The sequence below is a fragment of the Balaenoptera acutorostrata genome, chromosome 3 (assembly GCF_949987535.1).
Source record: "Balaenoptera acutorostrata chromosome 3, mBalAcu1.1, whole genome shotgun sequence".
Lineage (NCBI taxonomy): Eukaryota > Metazoa > Chordata > Mammalia > Artiodactyla > Balaenopteridae > Balaenoptera > Balaenoptera acutorostrata.
Window position 1 is genome coordinate 32,273,155 of NC_080066.1, and position 14,695 is coordinate 32,287,849.

The window sequence follows — 14,695 nt, forward strand, 5'->3', positions numbered from 1 at the left end:
TGTTCCCCAACTGTCCCTGACTTGTACAGTGGAAGGCCCTTCAAGGTGATTCCTGGGTCATGATAGGTCCCCATCATTCTTTGAGCACTTCCTTAGTTTGTGGTGCTACAAAACATCCCAGGCTTTATACTGTACTTTTCCTGGATTTGGCAATTTTTCCAAGGAACCCTGGCTCCTCTTAGTGGAGAATGGTATTTTGAAACAAAAGATCTAGGTGCTAGGTATGCTCACTGCTACTGTTGCTACTAGGTCCAATCAAAAGACACAGCTGGGAAATTGTGTGTGTGTGTGTGTGTGTGTGTGTGATGTATTTCATGCATGGGTTCATATCAATACCTCCAATTCTAATCCAGTACCACAGCAGATTATATTCTAGTTTCATTCTTTCCGTACTTGTAACACCTTTTCCAACAGTAAGAAATCTTACTCCCATTGTCTTCAGTATATTTATTCATTTGCTTCTAGATGATACAAGAAGCAGTTTCAGAATTATTAAACTTATACCACTGGGAAAAGGAAAAAATATGTGCTCTACAGGTACGCATAGAGCTCTGTATTTCAATTAGTCCAGAGCTTTGATAGTTCTGTTCAGTTATTCTATATCCTTACTTATTTTTGGGGGGGAGTCTAATTCTACCAATTGGAGAAAGATATTAAAATCTCTATGATTGTGCATTTGTCTATTCCTTTGATGTGTCAGTTTTTGCTTCATGTATTTTGAAGCCCTGTTATTAGACACATAACGATTTATGTTTTTTATGTCTTCCTCATGACTGACCCTTTTAACTTTATAAAATGACCTCTTTCTCTGGTAATACTCCCTGTCTTTTTTTTTTCCCCCCGAGGACATGGCTTCTTCAGCAGCTTTTTCAAATGGTGGCAGTTTTCTGTTTTGTTTTTCCCCCAGTCTTCACTTGGCCTGGAGGTGGATGGATTAGATGCCCTTGCTTCTCATTGCCCCTTCCAGACCACTCTCTCCCTCTGCCTCCCTACACCCCTCCACTCCTGTCTTTGGTATTCTCTTTTCTTTTCTTTTCTTCTATTTTATTTTTTTATTGAAGTATAGTTGATTTCCAATGCTGTGCCAATCTCTGCTGTACAGCAAAGTGACTCAGTTATACACATATAGACATTCTTTTTTTATATTCTTTTCCATTATGGTTTATCACAGGATATTGACTATAGTTCCCTGTGCTATAGAGTAGGACCTTGTTATTTATCCGTCCTATATATAGTAGTTTGTATCTGCTAATCGTACACTCCCAGTCCTTCCCTCCCCCCACCCATCTCCCAGTAGGCAACCACAAGTCTGTTCTCTATATCTGTGTGTCTGTTTCTGTTTCTTAGATAAATTCATTTGTGCCACATTTTAGATTCTACATATAAGTGATATACAGTATTTGTCTTTCTGACTTACTTCGCTTAGTATGATAATCTCTAGGCCCATCCATGTTGCTGCAAATGGCATTATTTCATTCTTTTTATGGCTGAGTAGTATTCCATTGTATATATGTACCACATCTTCTTTATCCATTCATCCATCAATGGACTGTTAGGTTGTTTCCATATCTTGGCTGTTGTGAACGTTGGGGTGCATGTATCTTTTCAAATTATGGTTTTCTCTGGATATACACCTAGGAGTGGGATTGCTGGATCATATGGTAATTCTAGTTGTTTTTTTTTAAATAAATTTATTTATTTATTTATTTTTGGCTGTGTTGGGTCCTCATTGCTGTGTACGGGCTTTCTCTAGTTGTGGCGAGCGGGGGCTACTCTTCGTTGTGGTGCATGGGCTTCTCATTGTGGTGGCTTCTCTTGTTGCAGAGCATGGGCTCTAGGCACGTGGGCTTCAGTAGCTGTGGCACGTGGGCTCAGTAGTTGTGGCTTGCAGGCTCTAGAGCTCAGGCTCAGTAGTTGTGGCGCACAGGCTTAGTTGCTCTGTGGCATGTGAGATCTTCCTGGACCAGAGCTCGAACCCGTGTCCCCTGCATTGGCAGGCAGATTCTTAACCACTGCGCCACCAGGGAAGTTCCAATATTAAGTTTGGTTTTTTGGTTTTTTTTTTTGGGCTGCCCCACGCAGCTTATGGCATTTTTGACCATGCTGCGGGGCATGCAGGATCTTAGTTCCCAGACCAGGGATCAAACCCGGCCCCCTGCAGTGGAAACGCAGAGTCCTAACCACTGGATCGCCAGGGAATTCCCGTAACTAGTTTTTTAAGGAACCTCCACACTGTTTTCCATAATGGCTGCACCAACTTACATTCCCACCAACAGTGTAGGAGGGTTCCCTTTTCTCCACACCCTCTCCAACATTTGTTATTGTTAAATAACAACACCCTTTAGTTCTGCCCTATCTGTCTGTTCTCCTTCACTGCTAAACCTCTTGAAAGAGTCATCTATATTTTCTGTTGTTGGAGAGGAAAAACTTTTCCTCTACCCTCTTAGGTTGAGTCCTTAGGGGCCTGTGAATTAAACTGACAAAAGACAGATTAACAGGAGAAATTATTCATATACATATTGTAGTTTACAAAAGAAGCAGCTGGGTAAGTGGTTAAAGTTAGAGATTTATACACCTAATTTAGCAGGGAAAAGAAAGGGGATAGAAATGGCTGTTAGGGAAAAGCAAATGGGTTTCTAGAAGAGCAAATGGGAGATAAGAAAGTCTGTGATAATAATTGCAAATTCAGGTGCAAGGGGTCTTTCCATCTTCTTGGCCATAAAATTCCCCCAGAGAGGGAATTTACTCTTGGTCTCCTTCCTGGTAATAAAAGCCACCCTGAAGAGGGAGTTCACAGCAGCCTCATTTCCCAGAAGTCTCTGCTTTCCATCAGGAAGGAGAAGCTCTTAGAAGGCTTCTTTCTGCCTCTGTTGAATCTCAATGTCTTCAGCTTAAAATAATCTTCCCACAAACTCCAGGGTACTGAATGGGTCCCCACATTGTCTCCAATTCCTGTCTCCCCATTCTTTCTTGAATCCTCTGCAATCACCATTCCACAGCTTTGGCTTCTGTCAGCTAACAGTGCCCTCCACACTGCTGGATCTATGGCTGCTTGCAGACTTCACCTTACTTTCCTTCTAGCTGCCGACACCCCCTGATCCTCAGCACATACCACACACCTGTTTTTTGGATGTAGCTCAGACTCCTTTGCTGCCTCATCCTCACCTTCCTTCCTTTTCTTATCAGAGTGTTCAGCATTCTGACCTTTCAATTCTCTAACCACAGTCATTCCTTGGTGCCGTATATTAATACCATATAGACCCTGATGACTCCCCAATTTATATTTCCTGGCCTGATTTAGTTAATAAATTTAAGTATCTTTTAGCCACAAGAATGTCTAACTGGCATTTCAAACTTACATGTGGCTGTGGTCTGAATGTTTGTGTTCTCCCCTTCCCCAAATTTATATGTTGAAATCCTACTGCCCATTGGGATTGTGTGAGGAGATGGAGCCTTTGGGAGCTGCTTAGGCCATGAGGCTGGGGCCCTCATGAATGGGATTAGTGTCCTTAGACCCCGCCCCAGAGCTCCCTATATCCTTCCACTACACCATGTCAGGACATGATGAGAAGTCTGGGATCCAGAAGAGGGCCTTTACCCAACCATGCTGATACCCTGTCTCAGACTTCTAGCCTCCAGAACTGTGGGACATAAAATTCCATTGTTTATAAGCTACTCAATCTGTGGTATTTTGTCGTAGCAGCCTGAATGGACAAAGACACACATCTAAAGGCACACAGGTCCTTGTTGGTTATCTATTTTGTATACAGTAGTGTGTATCTGCTAATCCCAAACTCCTAATTTATCCCTCTCCCTCTTTCCCCTTTGGTAACCATAAGTTTGTTTTCTATGTCTGTGAGTCTGTTCTGTTTTGTATATAAGTTCATTTATATAATTTTTTTTTTTTAGATTCCACATACAAGTGATATCCTGCGATATTTGTCTTTCTCTGTCTGGCTTACTTCACTTAGTATGATCATCTCTAGGTCCACCCATGTTGCTGCAAATGTCATTAATTCATTCTTCTTCATGGCTGAGTAATATTCCTAACTACTTCTTATCAGCTAACCCCAGGCACCACCATCCTTGGATTACTCCATTCGCCTTTTGTTTTTCCTGCCTCCCCTACCCCCACCATATGTTGCTGAACACACTCAAAGCAGATGCTAAAATCCATATAATGATGCACAAGGCCTTATATCAGGTGTCAGCAAACTACAGCCAGAGACCAAATCTGGTCAGCTGACTCTATCTGTAAATAAAGTTTTTTTGGCACACAGCCACACTCTTTTGTTATGTACTATTTATGGCTGCTTTCACACTGCACACTGCAGATTTTGACTAGAGACCCTATGGCTGGCAGAGCCTAAAATATTGACTACCCGGCCCTTTACAGAAAAAAGTTCACTACCATTGCCCTACAAGACCTGTCCTCTGCTACCTCTCTTCCTTCACTTCTGCTCCAGTCTTCCTGGCCTTCTGGGTGTCCTTAGCCTTGCTAGGCAAGCTTCTACCTTGGGGTGCACTCTCTGTTACACTCCCTGAGGTTGTTTCTTCTGACCACAACTCTCTTCTCTGGAACATCCACTGCCTTCCCTCCTTCAAGTCTGCTCAGATGGTTACTTTCTCAGTGAGGCCTTTCCTTACCGCTCTTTCAAACTGTAATGCCCCTCCCTTCCCCCACCACGATGTTTCTGCTTGATTTCTCTTCAAAGCACCGTCGACGAAAAAATTAATCAGTCGATCTAAAAAAGAAATAGAAAATTTTATCCGAGCCAAATTGAGGATTATAACCCGGGAACAGCCTCTCAGAAAGCTCCGAGAACTGTTCTGCCTGTTAGAGGTCAAGGCACAGTTATATAAGTTTTTGAGACACAGGGCTGTACGTTAAATGACGTATTACTGACAGTGTACACAATCCAGATCTATACAAAGTGAGTAGTGGTCATGGGTCATTGTGGCCCCTTACAAGATTAAGAAGGAAGGTTATCTCCTAAGGAGTTGTGACCCTTGATGAGATTAAAAAGGAATGTTATCTCCTAAGGAGGTCTGATTAATGCAGATGCAGAATACACAATACTAATGCAGAGGCCCAAACGGGCAAAGGAAACATTTATGTTTAAATTTTTCTCATCTTGCCATAAAATAGGAATTTTATTTAATCAGTACTTGCCTTTTAAACACTCTACATAATTTACGTATATTTTGTTTTTTCTCTATCTTCCTCCATCAGAAAGTATTCTCCATGAAGGCAGGATTTCCCCCCCATTCCTCATTCTGTTCACGGTCATATTTCCAGGGCCAAGGACATTACCTGGCACGAGGGAGGCACTCAATACATACTTGTCGATGAATTCCCTGTTCATGTCCATTTTCTCTTTGGTTTGCTCATTTATTCATGCATTCATTTGACACATATTTATGGAGTAATCACACAGTGCTGGCCGCTGCTGCAGGCGGTGGTGAAGGACCGCAGACAGGCGCCTCGAGCTCAGGAAGCATCCATTCGGGTCACGGTCAGGGGGTGCTGGAACCAGCTGGCATCAGCACTCAAGGGCTGACTGATAAACTTTCAGTAATTTTGCCGTTGTTAAACATAGCCCTTATTTTAAATTATGTAACCTGGCTATATTAAATTAAACTATATTAACACAAAGAAAACAAACTATATTAAAACAAACTAAACTACATTTTAATGTAAGAAATATCCAAACTCACCACTCCCTAATTACCTGACTACATTTTATCATTCTTTTATTTTTATTTTTAATTGAAGTATAGTTGATTTACAATGTTTCAGGTGTACAGCAAAGTGATTTTATATATATATAAGTATGTATAAAAGTATATATACTTTTTCAGATTCTTTCCCATTATAGGTTATTTCAAGATATTGAATATAGTTCCCTCTGCTACACAGTAGGTCCTTGTTCTTGATCTATTTCTTTGCTCTTGAGGTTATTGGCATCTATTGCATCAGGCGGCGAACGGCATCTCCTCCGGGAACCCCAGCACGCGCTTGCTGGCTAAGTCGAGTCCACGCCTGTGTCTCCTCCCAGGAGGCCGGCTTCCTCGGACACCAAATGCTCCCCGACCGGCAACCTGCCCACCTTCCCGGCGGCCCGCCTCCCGCAGGTGCGGAGGGTAGGAAGGGCAGAGTCTTGGTTGACCTCCGCCGGCTAAGCCTCCCTGGACCCTGGATGCCTTTAAGGTGGGAGGGAGGGGCGATCGATCGCTCGAGCCTCCTCTGACTGAGCCTGTGGCGGTCGAGCCGCGGGGATCGGCTGGGAATGCCTGGCGCGCGGAGCTGGTAGGAAGCATGGGGCGGCCGGGCCGGGGTCGCGGGCACTGGGCGGGAGGGGGGAGAGCTGGCGGCTCGGGACGGTGAGGCCGGGAGGGGGTGGGGGCGGGGACAGAAAGGGGGGGAGGAAGGGAGGGAGGGGGCAGGAGGAGGGCAGCCGGGCCGGCGGCGGAGCCCCAGGTGCTCATCCCAGGTGTGCATCCCAGGTGCGCGGTCGCGGCCACGCGGGGAGGGCGGGCGGGGCTGAGTCCGAGCCTTAGGTTCGGCGGCCAGAGCTGCGGGGGGACGGCGTGGGGGTGGGGGGTCCAAGCATGTGGACAGATGCCCGAGACTTTGGGCGATTCTCTCTGCAGGCCTGTGAGGGCGGGATAGGCATTCCCTCTCCCGGAAAAAGTTAATGATGCGGTGCTTTTAAAAAAGGACCTGGCATAGTCAGATGTTCTTCCCTTTTTAAAACGGCTGATTTTCGATCTTAAAGAGAAGTCTTAGACCTTATCCCCATGTCATTTCTCGGCTAAGGGACACACTGAGGTCGCGTGGACAGCTGAGAGTAGGCCTTGGTCTTATGTTCCAAGCGCAGGGTTTTTCTCATCCCATGAGATACTGCCGTTGCACGTTTTAGAGCTTAGTTACCCTCTCTGTTGTGGAATTCATAAAAATGCTATTAATCCACATGCGTTTTATTTTGTAGGGAGAAGAAACTGACTAAATGAATAACATGAAGTCCAATAGAATCCCACTTTTTATTATTTCAATTCAGGGGAGTAAAAGTAAACCATTGCTATCTTTCCCTGGTGATTTCTTGTGTTTTACTACTTGAAACACCCAGCTTTTCTAATACTCATGATGTCTGTAGGGAAATCCTCAAAAAAAAGACCTCGTAGAAGTTTATCAATCAGCAAAACTAAAAAAAATGAATCTAACTCTATTATTGCGTTTTTTAACAACGTACCGCCTGTTAAGCTTGCCTGCCCCATTTGTAGTAAAATGGTGCCAAGATACGACCTAAACCGTCACCTTGATGAAATGTGTGCTAACAACGGTGACGTCACTCCAGCTGACCCTGGGCATGTTGGCTTAAGTTCAAATGTGTCCACAGTAGATTTGACCAATATTGCCTTAGAAGATGTAACGCCAGAGAAGTCGTCACCATCAAAGATCAATTTAACCCCTGGCCGAAGTGATTCAGCAAAAATGGGCATAAAACAGCAGACCAGCCCCTATTTTAAGAGTAATGATGACGCAGTTTGCAGAAATCAAGTTGGGCTGAGACATCATAATGTGAAAGTCATCCCTCTGGGAAGCCTGTCATCTAAATTGTCCAGAAGATACTTAAAGGCTAAAAGATCAATAGATAAGAATGAGGGATTCGCCAATCAGAGTCCACAGAGTTCCTCGTCCACAGGGGTTAAGAGCCTGGTTGATCAGTGTTCAGAGATGGAAGGCCAGGATCAGCTTTTGGAGAATAGTTCTCAAAAGGAAAACGTGTTTGCCTGTGATTCTCTGGAGGAACCAAGCACTCCCGAACATACTGTGGGAGGCTCTAAAATAATGGAAGCTGAAGGCCAAACGGCTGCCCAGGAATGTGGGAGATCAACTCTCACCCCCACCTTCTCAGATAATGCTCCCGTGTTACTTTCACCAGATTTAACTCTTGGGCATAAACTAAAGTCTGCTTCAGAGGACCATCTTGCAAAGCAGGAGAGTATCAAAGGAACAGATGATAAAGGTGTTGAAAACTGTGAAGCAGGTGGTTGTGAAGAGGTAAAAATGACTTTTGTTTCACAAGCTCCAACCCAGTCATCACACTGGGAGGCAAAATCTCATAATTCTACACACGATGCTTCTATATGGAATGACAGCCAAGCACTTCCTCCAGAAGGTGACAGTGGCTTAAAGAATGAAATCACTGACCGAATTCCTTTGGAGCAGGGGTCAGGCTGTGATGTTTCCTGTGTAACAAGTCCAGCCCCACCGGACCATCCTTACTACCTTCGGAGTTTCCTCGTGGTGCTGAAAGCCGTGTTTGAGAATGAAGAAGACAGGAGGCTCTTTGATGAACACGAGAAGGGCATTATAACTAAATTTCATCAATTATCAGGTATCTTGAACCTGTTGCTTTCGAGGCTTTGTTTCCCCTTTGCTGCCCTGAATTGGTCTGAGATGTGATGGGCAGAAATCTCATGACCACAGGCAGTCAGTGTGGTTTTGGGAGTCCCGTGGGAGTACTCATGGAACTCACAGCCAATGAGAGTTCAGCTAGAGAAAGATATGCCTGTAAAAGAGACAAGATTTTTGGGCCTGGTGATGTCTGCTTCTGCAGTATCATCCTTACAAGCTGTACTTTGGTTGTAGTGGAAGCAGCTGTTTGTCCAGTTTTTGTATATTTGATGGTTGTAAAACAACCTTTCCCAGATTAGAAAAAAAAAAACCAGTGTGATTTAGGAAAGTGTACTGTGCATTTTGGGCATGTAATCAAGCTGACTGTTAGGTGGTTTTGTTGTTTTCGCAGGCCATTTCCTCAAAAATGAAAATAAAATACAGGGAAAAAACAAACCAAGGTATACTCAGGCTTATTTTTTTCCTCCAACAGTATTTTAGTTGCCTGGACTCTGCCTTTTAGTTAATTTATTTTTTTTATGGCTGTGTTGGGTCTTCGTTTCTGTGCGAGGGCTTTCTCTAGTTGCGGCGAGCGGGGGCCACTCTTCATCGCGGTGCGCGGGCCTCTCACTATCGCGGCCTCTCTTGTTGCGGAGCACAGGCTCCAGACGCACAGGCTCAGTAGTTGTGGCTCACGGGCCCAGCTGCTCCGCAGCATGTGGGATCTTCCCAGACCAGGGCTCGAGCCCGTGTGCCCTGCATTGGCAGGCAGATTCTCAACCACTGTGCCACCAGGGAAGCCCAACTCTGCCTTTTAAAGTCAGGGTGTGCAGGAAGTGGAAACTTTCAAGCTAAATTGGTACATTAAAAACATTTTTGGTCTTTGTGTTTTTTTTTTTTTTTTAATTTTGTAAATTAGTACATTTAAAAACATGCCTCAGTTCCTTGGCAGCCGGCGGTGGTTCTGAGCCAATAGCGCAGGTTTGGAGCAAGAGCCCCACTTGATGGCTGCTCATCCAAAGGGCCTTGATGGCTCTGTGCAACTGAGTCCCTCCCGAGTAGGAAAAGCTTACTTGGGGGCCACGCTGACCTCTAGTGATAGTAGCAGGTCTGAGTCCCAGTAGAGTAAAAAAAAGAAATCCTGAGTGTTACCAATAATGGTTAAGGGAAAGGCTTCGATTTCACTTTCGCACAAGGAAACTATGGCTCTGCTTGTGCTACTTTTTAACACGTGGGTGATACTTCTCTGCATAGTTCTTTTTTTTTTAACATATTAAAAATTTTCTTTTCTTTTTTATAAATTTATTTTTGGTTGCATTGGGTCTTTGTTGCTTCCCGTGGGCTTTCTCTAGTTGCGGCGAGCTGGGGCTTCTCTTCGTTGCGGTGCGCGGGCTTCTCATTGCGGTGGCTTCTCTTGTTGCGGAGCACGGACTCCAGGCGCGCGGGCTTCAGCAATTGTGGCTCACGGGCTCAGCAGTTGTGGCACACGGGCTTTGTTGCTCTGCGGCATGTGGGATCCTCCTGGACCAGGGCTCGAACCCATGTCCCCTGCATTAGCAGGTGGATTCTTAAGCACTGTGCCACCAGGGAAGCCCTCTGCACAGTTTTATAAAGTGTCCACACAGCTTCCATCTCTACTTGCACTGGCCTCCCCCGACGTGGGTGTAAATGACCCCCATTGACTGTCGTATCCGGGGTGGTCACAGATCTTTGGTTGGGTGCTGCTTGCATTCATGTGAGCATTTGTTTGAATAGCTGGTGGCCCCTGGCTTCAGTATGATTGAGAAGTAGGAGCACTTTGCTATTGTAAGTTCTGCAGATTCTTGTGGCTTGCTCTCCACAGAGAATCATCTACAGTGTCTCTGTAGTAAAAATAACTACTGCAAGTCGATTTTGCCTCTTTAAAGAAAAAAGGGAAATAAATGTTGAAGATGTAACAAATACAGTCATACCATTTTATTTTATTTTTAAAAATTTTCACCTGCGCCATGCAGCATACAGGATCTTAGTTCCCCGACCAGGGATCGAACCCACGCCCCCTGCAATGGAAGTGTGGAGTCTTAACCACTGGCCCGCCAGGGAAGTCCCCATACCATTTTAGAGTTAGAAATTTAAAGATAATTTGGGTAATAAGAAAACTTGAGACCAGATTAATTAAGTAGCTCGGTGGAGATCACTGCCTTAGAGATGGCCACCCCACCAAAGCTAGACTTTTTTTGGAAAATTCTTTTCAGATGATTTTCAGCCAAAAATAGAATAATGCATATTAAACCGAAAGGAGAGAACAAAATAACTGGAACCCTGGGGTATTTCTCTTGAGGGAGTAGAAATGCTGGCTAGAAAGTGGGGAGCCCGGGTCTTAGGTTTTTAAATGGCCAATAATCATTACTAACTTTGGAACTTTTTTTATGGTTTATACACCACTAATTATTGAATACCTCATCGTGTTTAATCTTTTCACCAACTTTGGGAAGATGGTGTTACTGCCCACCCCCGTTCCTTTTTATAATAGAAGAGAAAAAGGAGTCTCAGTTCCACAGACTTGCACAGCTGCGGGGGCAGGGCTGGCTTTGCGTCCTCCTGTCCTGCGGTGACAGGCATACAGGCCAAGGAGACATCCCCATGGGGCTCTGTATTTGAAATAAGTCACGTCTTCCTAAGGAAGAAAATGATTTTCTTGGAAGATCCGTTGAGTCAGCCTCTGTGTATTTCTAACAGCCTGTTTTACTCACCTCAGTTTACAAAAGTAAATGATAGTATATGTTTTCGAGAAGAAACAGAAGGTTTCTCACTATTTTTCTTAACTTCGTTGCAGCTAGCGGTCAGAAGTTATATGTCAGACTTTTTCAACGTAAATTCGGCTGGATTAAGATGAACAAGCTGGAATATGAAGAGATCTCCGCTGACTTAACCCCGGTGGTTGGAGAGCTGACACACGCAGGCTTCCTGCAGACGGGTACGGTTTGTCCAGGGGAACCAAAGTGAAAATCCGACGTAGGGAATCCAGTTTCTGCAAAATGAGGGTGATGTTAGTTTGGTGTCATCTTCTGATTGGTGCCTGATAAATAGTAATTGTGTATGTCTTTTTAAATTGAGTTTTGAATCTTCTTAGGACAACAAATTATTCATGTGTTGTTAAAGCCATCCTCAGCCTGAGTTAGGACTCCTAGGATAACAAAAGATTGCCTGCTGCTGCATTCTGATGGTCCCAGGCTTAGTCCCATAAAGTCACCGAGGGATAGATGGGTGGCTGGATCCACAGGGGAAACTCATCCCTCCTGGCTCTCCTTCCAGCAAGAGCTTGACTCATCTTACCCAGTTTTCTCATCTTTATGATGGAACAAAGCTGGTTTGTTTGAAGCTAGTATCACCTCTAAAACCTTAATTTGCCCCCCATGCACACACAGACAGCTCTTATAATTTGTACGATGATTGTCTCAGGAATTGTTTCACTGATTTAAGCCCGTGTGAATATGAGGTAACCTTGGTTGTCTCATCAGTAGCTTTCATTAGGTACCTACATGTGTTGAGTACAATATTGTACTGGAAACGTGGGTATAAGGAGGATGAAAGATGTGAATCCTGGGTTCAAGTTGTTCACAGTTTAGACTGAAATAGGGGAATCAAGCCAAAGCCAGACCGTTTCTGTGCGGCAGAGTTTGTAGTGCAGAGCAGTGAGTGCAGTTAGGGTGACGTGGTGGGCCTGGCTGGGGGGCGTGGGGAGCCTTGGGGGAGAGGCCTGGAGGCTCCGTGGATGTGAGGGCTTGTGAGGGATCAGGCAGCGGGACCCCGGGTTCCCTCACATCAGGCCATCAGGGGCACTGGAGAGCTTGTGTCCCCACCTGACCCGGAAGATAAGGTGCAGGTTCCAGAAATCTACAGGTGTAACAGGCAAGCCAGGTGAGCCTTGACTTACCTTTATTTATTTTTTAATAAATTTATTTATTCATTTTTGGCTGCGTTGGGTCGTCGTTGCTGCGTGCGGGCTTTCTCTAGTTGTGGCGAGCGGGGGCTACCCTTCGTTGGCTCGCGGGCTCTGGAGCGCAGACTCAGTAGTTGTGGCTCGTGGGCTTAGTTGCTCCATGGCATGTGGGATCCTCCCAGAACAGGGCTCGAACCCGTGTTCCCTGCATTGGCAGGTGGATTCTTAACCACTGCACCACCAGGGAAGCCCTGAGCCTTGACTTACCTTTAAATGACCGTTAAGCAACAAAAGCAGAACCCCAGTTGCCTAACGCTGCCCTGAGTCCCGCCCAGGTCCCACCCGTGGTCTGCACAGCCCAGTGGGGTGTGTCCCTGGCCGTCCCCTCACTCTGCTCCCTGGGTGTTCTGGCTGAGTGCACCCCTCTTTCAGAGCCTGTGCCTGCTCCCACTCGGCTCACCCCCTCATGTCATCTAGCTCTGCTCTGTGTCACCTCGTCAGGGACTTGCCTGACCACCTAGTGTCAAATACAGCCACCTCCCGCCAGTCCAGTTTGCCTTACCCAGCTTTGCTTTTCTTTCTTCTTTTTTCCTAGTTCATTCTTCCTCCTTTTATTTATTTATTTTAAAAAAATTTTATTGAAGTATAGTTGATTTACAATGTTGTGTTAATTTCTGCTGTACAGCAAAGTGATTGTTATGCATATATGTATTCTTTTTATATTCTTCTCCATTATGGTTTATCACAGGATATGGAATATAGTTCCCCGTGCTATACAGTAGGACCTTGTTGTTCATCCATCCTATATATAATAGTTTGCATCTGCTAATCCCAAACTCCCAATCCATCCCTCCCCCACCCACCTCCCCCTTGGCAACCAAAAGTCTGTTCTCTGTGTCTGTGATTCTGTTTCTGTTTCATAGATATGTTCATTTGTGTCATATTTTAGATTCCACATATAAGTGATATATGATAATCGTCTTTCTCTTTCTGACTTACTTCGCTTAATATGATCATCTCTAGGTCCGTCCATGTTGCTGCCAGCTTTGTTTTTCTTTGTAGCAGTTGTCACCCCTGACATATTTATTATGCTAGCTCCCTGTGGGCACGGATGCGGTTTGTTCACTGTATGCCCTGGGCAGGTGCTACCTGGCAGGCAGTGTACACCCAGTGAGGACTTGCTGACTGGAGGAAGATGGCCCTGCCCTAAGCTGTGGATGCCGTGAAGGCAGAGACCAGCCAGCTCTGATTCAGCTGCATCCCGGGGGTCAAGCTTGCTGTCTGGGTCCCCTAATAGAGTGATGTACACATGTGTGCTGAGCAAGTGACCCCATGCAAGTCTTCTCAACCCCAGGCCTGTGTGGAGAGAGGACAGCTGATGAGCAGTTGCCTCTGACCTGCTCTGGAGAGGCCCAGCCGTAGGTTTTGTTGTGGGCGATATACCAGTGGCTATCCATGTGGGTCTTTATTTTATTCAGATTTTCTTTTACTTCTTAGAAGTTCTGTTGTTTTATAACTTTTGTGAAATATCTATTTTCCATAATTTTTAACAATCAGTTTGGCAAACTAAAATTTCTAGAGTAGCATTTCATTTTATTTTCATGTAAGTGAGTTTTCTTCTTAAAGTAAATAAAGCTAGAAAACAGTAAGCTTATTTAAAACTACTTAAAAAAAATTTTTTTTTTTTAATATTTCAGAATCTGAGTTGCAAGAACTGTCTGAGGTGCTCGAGCTCCTTTCTGCTCCGGAACTGAAAGCCCTGGCAAAGACCTTCCACTTGGTGAATCCCAACGGGCAGAAGCAGCAGCTGATGGATGCGTTTCTCAAATTGGCCAAACAGCCTTCAGTCTGCACTTGGCGCAAGAATCAGCCTGGCATCGGTGCAGTGATTTTGAAAAGGTTTTGTGGCTATTGTTATAGTAAAAACATTTGAAATGTTGATAGCACATATTTAATTGATTTTTATTTATTTATTTTTAGGCTGCGTTGGGTCTTCGTTGCTGCGCATGGGCTTTCTCTAGTTGTGGAGAGCCGGGGCTGCTCTTTGTTGCGGTGCGCGGGCTCTAGGTGCGCGGGCTTCAGTAGCTGTGGCATGAGGGCTCAGTAGTTGTGGCTCGCGGGCTCTAGAGCGCAGGCTCAGTAGTTGTGGCGCACGGACTTAGCTGCTCCACGGCATGTGGGATCTTCCCGGACCAGGGCCCGAACCCATGTCCCCTGCATTGGCAGGCGGATTCTTAACCACTGCGCCGCCAGGAAAGTCCCGATAGCACATATTAACTTCTTATAGTGGGTGGTACGTGTTTTCAGATTGTAATTGTTTTTTTCAATTGCAGTTAAGTTGAGAAGGCGGTGAACCGTTATTATAAAGACTG

At 45.0% G+C, this 14,695-nt stretch overlaps 1 protein-coding gene across 4 annotated transcripts in view; it reads left to right on the top strand.

The window, feature by feature from the left end:
- Positions 1-6,018: 6,018 nt before the first annotated feature.
- Positions 6,019-14,695, top strand: part of FAN1 (FANCD2 and FANCI associated nuclease 1) — a 29,955-nt gene continuing 21,278 nt past the window's right edge. For 2 of the 4 annotated variants that reach the window (XM_007167504.2, XM_057543865.1), the window contains exons 1-4: positions 6,020-6,310; positions 6,993-8,402; positions 11,217-11,357; positions 14,021-14,222. In XM_007167504.2, coding sequence (XP_007167566.2) covers positions 7,145-8,402; positions 11,217-11,357; positions 14,021-14,222 — 1,601 coding nt within the window. In that variant the 5' untranslated portion in view covers positions 6,020-6,310; positions 6,993-7,144. Of the gene's footprint in view, positions 6,311-6,421; positions 6,495-6,992; positions 8,403-11,216; positions 11,358-14,020; positions 14,223-14,695 lie in introns of those variants that run through there. The other 2 variants (XR_009007672.1, XM_057543864.1) reach the window with 2 other exon arrangements.